General features: G+C 39.9%; 1 protein-coding gene across 1 annotated transcript; it reads right to left on the bottom strand.

Moving 5' to 3' along the window:
- Positions 1–249: 249 nt before the first annotated feature.
- Positions 250–4,346, bottom strand: LOC142170149 (F-box/FBD/LRR-repeat protein At4g26340-like). The gene is made up of 6 exons (XM_075231976.1): positions 4,265–4,346; positions 2,055–2,284; positions 1,431–1,937; positions 1,156–1,317; positions 642–671; positions 250–465 (listed from the first exon to the last, which is right to left on the bottom strand). The coding sequence occupies exons 1-6, from the start codon at positions 4,344–4,346 to the stop codon at positions 250–252; spliced, it is 1,227 nt and encodes a 408-aa protein (XP_075088077.1).
- Positions 4,347–11,328: the final 6,982 nt, after the last annotated feature.

The raw sequence follows: 11,328 nt of genomic DNA on the forward strand, positions 1-11,328 counted from the left end.
AATAATAGGACTAAAAATGTTTTTCCTTGTCTATTTTTTTCCCTGACTAATTAGGTTCATTCAACAACAACATACCCAGTGAAATCCAACGTACCGATTAGGTTTATTCATTGATAAATAAACATATGTTCTGCTGTTCCATTTTACTATCACATACTGGCAGAGTAATAAACAGAGAATCCCAAAGCTCACAGAGCAATAATTTTTTCAAAAAAATATTGAAAAAATAAGTCAAAAATGGAACTGAAACTATAGCATCACCAGTTTAGCCCCTGGTGGCAACCTCTGTTCAAGCTGCTTGCTCTGCTTTTCCATTAATGTTGCAGCCATTTCCTTAACCTTGTAGTGATGCCTTTCATTAGTAGGCTGTAGGATCATCTCCTTAAGAGACTCTCCAATTCCCAGTAAATGCAAGGCAAGGTTAAAATCACTTCTACATCCTGTAAGTCCAATTATCTTCACCACCTTTAAATGGTTGTGAACAAAATGGGTAGCTCGCCAAGCTGTCCGTTCAACGTGACGATGAATATCCATACGCCACGACCCAAAAAAACAAAACAATCAGGACCAAATACAATGGTTATACTCTCCAATTTAAAACTTAGAGCTTCCATAGAAGTAGCATTAAAAAATTACATTACCTCCTCAGCTAAGACACCGGTGTATTGTATCTGCCTCAATAGAAACAACAAAAGAAGAAAAGAATGAGTAAGAGCACTGCTGATAGGGCCAGGAGGGAATGCAGAAAACAGTCATCTCAAATAGGGAAGGCAAGTCTAATAATGCATAATACTAGAAAAAACGCCAAAAAGAATTAGTGAAGACTCTATGTTTTAAAGGAAATTGCGAAATAGAGAAAAGTAGCTCATTAAAGATAGATGCGAATTCAGGATTTGAAGTTTATGGATTCCTACAACAAATCTCAAGTAAATATACAATAAATAACTGGATTCACAGTCAAATAATTATGGATATTTAGGAGTAGATTTTTTAATACATATGTGTGCAAAAGCTACGGGGTTCACAAGAACCGACACCTACTAAGCTGAATCTGCCCTTGCTCCCGGCCCAAGCGCTATGGTATCAGCTCATGATTATAACTTGCCATAAGCAAACACAAAGATAATGGTGAGTCAGTAAAGATGATATACTTACTCGAGCTGTAAAATTAGACAGCAAAGGAGATGCATTGACCAAAAAGGTGAAGAAGAGTAGGCTTTCACAAGCTTTCAACATAAGGTCCAATTCCAACACCTTTAAATTGTCCAATCTAGGGAAATTATCAGGGTAACTGGATGTGAGCCTACTCCACAAAGCCTGTTGCAAGAAATTTATAAGACTTGCATCAATATCACAAAACTGAAATGGTTCTTCAAGGGAAATTAAGAAGAAACAAAGGGTGTGTGTGTGTGTCAAAGCGACGTTACAACCTGAGGAGGCACTATTAGTCTAAGCTTTCTCAGCTTAGAGGAATAGCGTGTGTGCTTGTCCGCATCAAAGATAAAAGAATGACAATACTGATGTCCGATTGATAGCTCAGATAACTTGGGTAAATTCTCAAAAGGCACAAGTATATAAGGTCCAATATATGTAAACGACTCTAGATTTGAAGCATCAACCTCCAGACTCTCGACATTGTAACACCACGATAGTTCCACGAACTTCAGACTTGGAAGTGGACCCGTAACTTTCAAATTCTGTAGACATTTAGAACCTGAAACACGTACTTTCTCGAGGCATGGACAATTCGATAGAAAAAAATGAACGACTTCCTCCTTAACACCGATATTGACAAGGTTAAGTGACTTTAGATTACAACAAAATCTGGAAATCTTTAGCTTGGACGACAATTTCTCAATGTCAGGAAAATGATAATATCGCAATCCAACAACAAATCCCCCGCCAGTCGCTAAGTTCAATTCAAATACTTTGACTTCCTTTTCAATGGCAAATTTAATTCAGTGATCAAAAGTGAAAATACTACCACCAAAGCAAAAACCAACTCGGAATTGATCTAAAGTTGGACCTTGGTGCAATTTCAAAACTTGATTTACCAACTTCACAAACTCATGTTCTACATTCGGGTCTCTAGTTCTTTTATCCCTATCATAAATCTCAAGACAGCCAGAGGTATACTGCCATAGATATCTCCATCTACGAGAGACAAGACAGGTTGTTGCTGCTTTCTTTACTGATAAATATGAAAGAATTGCCACAAGCAACTCATCGGACAATGCATCAATCTTATACTCCACCGGATCCACTTCAATATTATGTAAATCTCCTTGATTTTGATGGATTTGATTTTCAGGGTTTCCCAAAGTGTTTTCATTGTTATTGTTGGTGTTGTTGTTTGACATGGTGATAACAATGGACAAGATGTAGCTTAAAAGAAAAGATTATCAGATTCCCGGTAACGGAACCAATTTGTTTAACCAAAAATCTGAGTCTTTGGTCAAAGCTAGAAAGAAATTCGGGTTACTGATAATCAGGAGACGAAAATAAAATATTTTTGAGAATGAAGGTAAAGCAGTAAATAGTTTTGTATTTCAGTAAGATCTCAATAGTATTTCGTGTCCTTACAGATGTTGAGTCTCCCCCCTTTTATAGTTGATTCTAGGAGAAGATATAATGTCTTTGTCTTAATGAGGCAATTATGAGCAATAAATGATATTTAAAAGAAACGTTACACAATCATTTCTATTTAATTCAGATTCTCTAACGTATTTGACATTTAATGTTGTATTTAAACTCTTTTACGTCATCAGATTTGTATCTTCAACTTCTTCTGATCTTTGATCTTTAAATGACTCGAATAGGTACGAGACTCGTACCTACTTTAGTAACGGTCCACACCTATGTCAGATTCGTTCTGGGGCGTCGTAATCCCTTATCTGCATCACATACAGGAATTGAGAAAGAGGTTCAGGAAGACGGAATTCCAGCATATTCCCAGGGTACAAAATGAGTTCGCCGATGCACTAGCCACTTTGTCATCTATGATTCAGCATCTAGATACAAACTTTATTGACCCCATCCAGGCCAAGATTCACGACCAACCAGCTTATTGTGCTCACGTCGAAGAAGAAGTCGACGGGAAACCTTGGTTCCACGATATCAGAAAATACCTGACAACAAGAGAGTACCCAGAGCTTGCCAATGCTACTCAGAAACGGACACTTCGGAGATTATCCAACAACTTCTTTCACAGCGGGGGAATCCTGTATAGGAGGACTCCCGATATGGGATTATTAAGATGTGTCGAGGCAAGAGAAGCAACCAAACTATTGGAGGAAGTGCACGCAGGGACTTGTGGACCGCATATGAATGGTTTCGTCTTGGCAAAGAAGATACTCCGAGCAGGATATTTTTGGATGACTATGGAAGCAGACTGCATCCAGTATGTCCGGAGATGCCACCATTGTCAAATACATGCAGATATGATAAAGGTACCTCCAAACGAGCTTACTGCAACAAGCTCACCATGGTCGTTCGCCGCTTGGGGAATGGATGTCATTGGACCAATTGAACCAGCCGCGTCAAATGGGCACAGGTTCATCCTAGTGACAATTGATTACTTTACTAAATGGGTTGAAGCAACATCATACAAGGAAGTCACCAAGAAAGTAGTAGCAGATTTTGTTAGAGATCGTATGGTTTGTCGGTTCGAGGTTCCGGAATCAATCATCACCGACAACGGTTCTAATCTTAACAGCGACCTGATGAAGGCAATGTGCGAAACATCCAAGATTAAACACAAGAACTCTACGGCTTACAGACATCAAATGAATGGAGCTGTAGAAGCAGCCAATAAGAACATCAAGAAAATACTAAGGAAGATGATCGAAAAGCACAAACAGTGGCATGAGAAGTTGTCATTCGCCTTACTGGGTTATCGTACCTCAGTCCGAACATCAACTGGGGCCACTCCCTACATGCTGGTTTATGGTACTAAGGCGGTCATCCCCATCGAGGTAGAAATTCCTTCCTTAAGGGTCATACAAGAAGCAGAATTAGATGATGCAGAATGGGTCAAGAGTCGCTACGAGCAGTTAGCCCTCATAGACGGAAAAAGAATGAACGTTGTTTGTCACGGTCAATTATATCAGAACAGAATGTCCAGAGCCTTCAACAAGAGAGTCAAGCCAAGGAAGTTTACACCAGGACAGCTGGTGTTGAAAAAGATATTTCCATATCAAGATGAAGCCAAAGGGAAATTCTCTCCTAATTGGCAGGGTCCGTATATGGTGCATCGGGTTCTAACCGGAGGAGACCTTATTCTCGCGGAAATGGACGGAGAAGTGTGGCTGAAGCCTATCAACGCAGACGCAGTGAAGCGATACCATATTTGATCGTATGCTTTTCCTTCATAATGTATTTTGAACTACGCCTGACCTGATTCTCGTTTAAGAGGGGATACGTAGGCAGCCCTATGGGTTAGATCACACTTTAATAAAAATCCCATTTTTCCCCGCTATGGGAACTGGGGCAGAATTTTGAGGAGGACCCTCAAAATTCCGAAGTCAGTTTGTCAGCTTTTGCATCAGCACCAACCCAGTAAACTGGGGCAGAATTTTGAGGAGGACCCTTAAAATTCTGGAGCCAATCCGCGTTCAGTCATCCAGCACAGCCGTCAGCAGCGCCAGCCCAGTAAATTGGGGCAGAATTTTGAGGAGGACCGTCAAAATTCCGGAGCAAGCGAGGTTGCCGTGTTTACAGGGACGGGATGGGACTTATAGGATGGGACGGGTAATAGCACACAATAAGCACTCGTGACCAATCCACATGTTTAATTAACCTTTACGGGGCGGGAAGGGTAGAATATAGAGATGATAACGGTGCGCTAATATCTCGTGCGAGAATGATTGCTGGGTATTGCACCAAACTAATTCATATTATATTTAAACCTAGGACCCCTTTTCTCCTTCTTTAGTTATCAATGTTTTCTTAAATTAGTGTTTTCTTCAACTAAGCTTTTCTCTTTTCAAAATCACTTGTGTCTCTCTTCTTTCAAAAATTTTTCAACTTGTTTACACTTCCTATATGCCAATTTTGCTTGTTTATTCATATTCTTAAAGTCATAATTAAGCACGGTCGGGAACCACACTAGTGGATCTTGAGGGGTGCCTAACACCTTCCCTCGAGATAATCTCAAGCCCTTACCCGAACTCTGGTTTTCTTTTTCAAAAATCCTTTTTTTTAAAAAGTGTCCTAATACACTATAATCATTAGGAGGCGACTCTTCAAATTTCATGTCCTGATTCCTCGAAAGGGGAATAAGAGTTGTTTTGCCCATAATGTCGTAAACCCGATTTCGCCTTCTTTTAGGAGGGAAAAAGGGGGCGTCGACAGCATGGCGACTCTGCTGGGGAGATGCTTTAAGGCTTTTACCATTACGTTCTTTTTATGACTTTATTGCTTCCTTTATTACCTTTATTTCCTGCTTTTAATCATTTCTCCGTGAATACTAACTTGACTCTTCGTGTTTTCTTTTCCTTTAATTGCTTTCCCTTTACTGCTTTACCATTATCTCAATTCCGTTTTCATTTCCGAGCATTTATTGTAATCTTTACTTTATGAACGTGAAAATACATGTAATTTGTTTCATTATTGTAATTGCATCTCTCAACATTATATCCCACTCGTGCTAAAACAAATCCTATAGCAACGCTTATAATGAGTGGTTGCGCCCTTCTGATATCATAACCCCTAAATGTGGCAAAGGCATATTTGCGGTAAAACCAATCGATCAACGGTGTAGTCGACGGTTCCGCGCCTTTCCCTCTTGAGTTGTCCGCTCAAGGGTACCTTGTCTAGCACTTCAAAGTAGAAACCTTACTCTATTAAACTGTTCATGCATCATGGTCAAGCCTAGCCGAGTCAGTTATGTTGTCCGCATAATGACTCATTAAGACAGCCTAAACCAAAGTCCATCGGGTTTCCTGAAACCCAAACGGACACCTTCACGCTATGTGCATTTATTTGGAGAACTAAACGCCTTATGCTAATTATTGGTATTAAATAGTCGAGTCCGGTGGGGGTGAGGTCTTAACCCTTTGTTTTGCAGGAAATGAATGACAAAGTTCCCGACTTCGGTATGGTAAACATATCCTCAATCTTGCTGACCTGGTGTAGGAACCTCCCATCAAGTAACCAAATTAACGAATGGAAAGAGAGAGTCACCAAGGCTAGTGAGAAGCTAGAATACCTGGAGTACAACTTGTTGGAATTGGAAGGGAAAGTGAGGAAAAGAGTCACCGACTGTCAAAACATTGAGGGAAGCGAAGGAGAACGCCTGGCAAAGGCATTTTTACTGGAAAATCTGCGCGAGCTGGAGGATATGATCAACGAGAACATTCAACCTGAGGAAAGTCTTTCGGGGACCAAGTAGTTAGGATTTTTACTCTTCTGCTTTCTTAAATGTAATAAGGCCGCTGGCCATTAGTGACATCTTTTATTATTCAGTTGTTTTTGATTAGTTTTATCAATAAAATGAGGCATTTAGCATTATAAGTTCTCCAAATTTCATTTGTCGCTAGGCTTACCTCGGGCACAACGAGGCACCCAAATTAGGAAGCGATTTATATTCCAGCACAATGTGTTTAAATATTGCAATATTATTTATCAGAATCCGCGCTAACTTTTTACCTTTTTGTTTTTTATCTTTTATTATTTTTATTCCCCTCCCCAAAGGTTAGTTCGTGCATTCTGGCACCATCAGCGTACTCAACAAGATCCAAGGGTCCTCCACCTCCTCCTCCTCCAAGTCCTACTAGAAACATGAACAAAGGCAAAATGGGAGATACAAGTGCTAGAAAGGAAATCGAGGAAACCTCTCAGAACGCTTCAATCACTAAGGAAACTGCTGCTCATCTTGAGCAAACTTTGCTGAGATTTCGAGAAGAATTGGAACAAGTTTGAAACTTGGCAAGTCTGTCAATCACTCTTGCCACTGCTGATGCCAACAACCAGAACCATACTACACCACCAGTACAACCCGCTCATGCCCAAGCCTGAAACACCTGCAACAACACTCCACTGCACGTTCCTGAAACACAAAATACCACAAAAGACCATAACACTCCAATCTTTGTGGACACCATGCCACATTACAGTCAACTAATCGCCAGTGCAATCGAGACAGATGACAAGAGCTCCCTCATTCAGAATTTGGCCGCTGAGATCAAGAAGTTGACTAGCCGGGTCCAAGATTTCGAAGGTAACAAAAGTGTTGAAGGGTTAAATTACTAAGATCTCTGTGTTCAGCCAGATGTTGAGCTCCCGGAAGGGTACAAACCTCCCAAGTTCGAACTATTCGACGGTACAGGTGATCCCAGGGTCCACCTCAGAATGTATTATGATAAGCTGGTAGGAGTCGGAAGGGACGAGAAGATTCGCATGAAGTTGTTCATGAGGAGTTTGAAGGGTGATGCTTTATCATGATATATTAGCCAGGATGCAAAGAAATGGACTAGTTGGGTGAACATGGCGTCTGACTTTATGGATCGGTTTAGGTTCAACACGGAGAACGCACCAGACGTGTTCTATATCCAGAATCTCAAGAAAAAGCCCACAGAGACCTTTCGCGAGTATGCTACGCGTTGGAGGTCAGAAGCTGCTAAGGTCATCCCAGCCCTAATAGAAACTTAGAGCATGGAACTCGGATTAACCAGAAAATCACACAAACAAGCTCATAACACAAACATAAACAAATAATACACGCATAAGCACATAATACTCAAAAAGAAGCAGAAGATATAGTGATTTTTGAAAGGGGTTCGGAAACCCTAGCTTTTGAGAAAAGAACAAAACGTTTAAAATTTGAGAATCAGGCAGAAGGTAGTGTAAAACACAAAAGGATAAGTTAAAAATGCTTTAAAAAGATAGAGATCGAGAGACTTAGGCAGAAATTAGGGTTTTTTGCAATAAATCGGTGAGGTAAGGAACCTGGCTGTGAAACTCATTAATAATGGCGTTCATAGTGCCATCGGACTGAAAACCATCGGAGAAAAGGTCGGAGATAAGCCAAGCAAGGCTTCCAGTGACCATCTTGCATGGTGGAAGTCTCTGGAGCCTCAAAACTTAGAGAAGATCAGCGAGACACAGCTCCATGGTGACTGGTGGTCGAGAGAAGTGAGGACGGAGCATGGCCGGAGAGGCGATGAAGCTCGTCGGAGAAGGAGGAGGGAACCAGAGGGTTCTAGAGAGAAGGAGGAGACGAAGAGACCAAGAGAGAGACCGGTCTCTATGAGAAATGAGGGGTCAAAGGGGGGGTCGTTTGATTTAATTTGGGAAATAGAATCTGGGCCGTTGATCTCATTTGATCAACGGCTCAGATCAGATCAAGGCTGGATCGGGTAAATTAATTGGGTATGGGTCGGGTAATCTAGGAATACGGGTTGGGGTTTAAATTGAGGGTGCAATTTGGGCTACAATTGAAATAAAAAAAGGGACTGCAATTTAAATAGCCAGTTTTCCTCGTTTTGATTTTATAAAAATAGTAAATAGTGTTTAAAATCAAATTAAAAATACTGAGTTAATAAGCAATGCATAAGTATTAATTTAAAAATATTAGAAATGATTTTTTGATTACGAATGCTATTAAATTGAGAAATAGGCTAAAATTGCAATTTCATGCAATTTTAGTTTAAAAATACCAAATGGACTTGTAAAATTATGCAAAAATCATGTAAATTATATTTTGTGTAAATGCGAGAATAAAATAAATTATTCGCCAAAATGACCAGTTTTTTGCGAATAATTATTGCTTTTTTTTATAGTGCAAAATAGGCCATAAATTGGTTTTAAAAATCTTTAAAAATTTGGGAAAATACCAAAGCCTTTGGGCGTGCTTGTATATGCATACATATACTATTTTGAAAGTATTTTGAGTATAAAAATACATAGGGAAAAATTGGGTATCAACAGTCGCCCGTGCCTCTTGGCTATTTATTGCGTTTTGACCTTTTGACCAGTCCACGTGCCATGACATGTCATTTTCAATATTCAAACTCAGTTTTTTCCTAATACAGATAGTCCCCCCACTTTCCATTTATTTATCCATTAAATATCTGGGAAGTGGACCTTCACAAAAGGGAATTTTTTGCTGTAATCAATGCTATGACAGTACTAACGCCCCAGTTGTCTTTTTTATTTAATGCTCTGCACACGTGTCACCTTCCGATTGGTTTCGTAATTCTGCAGCCTTTTTCCAAGGTTTATTCATCCCTTATATTTACGAAGCGATAGTTGCCTTTATTATAGGCTTTTCATCATTACACTTCTTTGCTTGACGGTTGCTATTATATACATATATATCCTTTTTCCCTTTGTCCTTTTCTTCATAAACTTAACAGATCCTTTACTCTTTATTTTTACTCCTTTCTCCTTGAGTTCATCCTTTTCTCTGCAATGGCATCTCCCAATCCTAACCCTAAAAGAATACCAATTCTTGATAGCTTTCCCAATGCCCCTGTAAGACATAGAAGAGGAAGAGGAGGCAGGCTTCGTAGCCTAGAATCCATTCGTGGTGGTGCCTCTAGTTCTGTCATGCCTTCTTCTAGCTCCGGTACTCTTTCCAGAGGTTCTATCACTAAGAAATCTTCCTCTAAAGGTAAAGAACTTCCTGAGCCTCGTCAAGAGCCGTTAGTTGAGGAAATAGTACCCAACGACCTATCTTTTGAGAATGATAGGAAATCTCTTCGTGAGCAAGTTGTCAATTTAGAGAAAGCTGACACTTTTCCTTCTTTAATCACTGAACCTTTGGTTTCTATTGTTCGAAAAGATTGCAACTGGAGAAGTGATTTTCGTATAGTAATCCCTAATCCAAATCAAAGAATATCTTCTTTTAGGATTGAATTTTCTTTTGTTTATACTTACCCCTTCACTTTGGGATTTATTCCTGCTATTGACCCAGTCATACTTGATTTCTGTCGTTTTTTCAAAATTTGTTTGGGACAAATTGGTCCCCTTGTATGGAGAACAGTGGCTTGTTTGAGGTATTTATCTGTTAAAGCCGATGTTGATTTTTCCTTTCCCCAACTTATTCATCTTTACCACCCCAAGTTATTTTGCAATGGAGTTTTTACTCTAACTGCAAGAAGTAAAAGGGTCTTAGTAAGCCCTGAAGATGACAAGGACCGCGTGTGGTACACTCGTTATGTTGCGGTACGCACAGTTGATTTGGTGGGTGAAACAAATATCCCCTTCCCTGAGAAGTGGAAATTTGCACGTAAGTTTTTTTTTTACTTACCGTTCTTACCTCTTAAGAATTTCAACTTCTTTTCTAATTTCATCCTTTTTTGCTTTTCTATAGCAACCATGGGAGATGTGGAACCCGTTCCTAATTTTTGTGGTTGGGTAGATTTAATCATGAAAGTCGTGCCTATGGAGGCGAGAACGTGGAAATCCATTTCCAATTTACATGGTTGGAAAGTGAAAACTCACGGTATGCATCTCTTTATCATTTTTCGTATGACAAGTCCTTTATTTTTCCTAACTTTTTTTTAAAATCCTTCTTTTTGTCAGGATTTGTTATCCGAGGAATGACAACCGAAGTGGCTACTGCCCTTCGAGCCTCTTCTGGTACTTCTCTTTCTGTGGAGAGAAATCAAGCTAGGCTGTCAAAGAGGAAAGTTGTAGAAGAAGATTCTGACGACGATGAAGACGAAGACACCTCTTTGATAGCTAGACCAAGAGCCAGGAGACGCATAGTTTCCGAGAATGAAGTTGAAGTTACACCTATTTGTGCCTCTTTTACTGAACCAGTTCACATTCCCTCTGAAGATGAAACCACTCCGAGGGACACCAACGAATCTATTCATCGTCTCTTCGTTGGTGGTTTTGAAAGTGGAGAACTAGGTCCAGTTTTAGATGAAGTTCCTCTTTCTTCCTCTGTTCCCATTCCTTTTTTCCTGCTTCTTTACCCACTTCTGCTCCATTACCTGTTTCGAGTCCTATGACTCCTGTTATTTTCACTTCTTCTACCACTCTTCCTTCTATAGTTCCCCCTTCCTCTGTTCAATATGCAGATGAGGGTTCTAGTAGCAGATGCTTGGCTATGAGGAGCGCTACGTTTGAAGTTCCTGCTAACAACAACCTTTTAAGGAAGTCTGGTGGAGCAGATGGCTGGCTTAGGCCTTTGATTGGAGATATTGAGAAGAAGAAGATGGACAGCCATAGCTGCTTAACTTTGATGAATGACATTGTTCATTCTACTTTGAAGGTATTCTTCCTTCACTTACTAACAAGTTTTTTTTTAAAAAAAAATTCTTATTTCTTTGAATTGTCACTGCAGGCTAACCTCATTGGTACAGAATTGATGGGAAG

Source organism: Nicotiana tabacum, chromosome 16 (assembly GCF_000715075.1).
Source record: "Nicotiana tabacum cultivar K326 chromosome 16, ASM71507v2, whole genome shotgun sequence".
Taxonomy (NCBI): Eukaryota; Viridiplantae; Streptophyta; class Magnoliopsida; order Solanales; family Solanaceae; genus Nicotiana; species Nicotiana tabacum.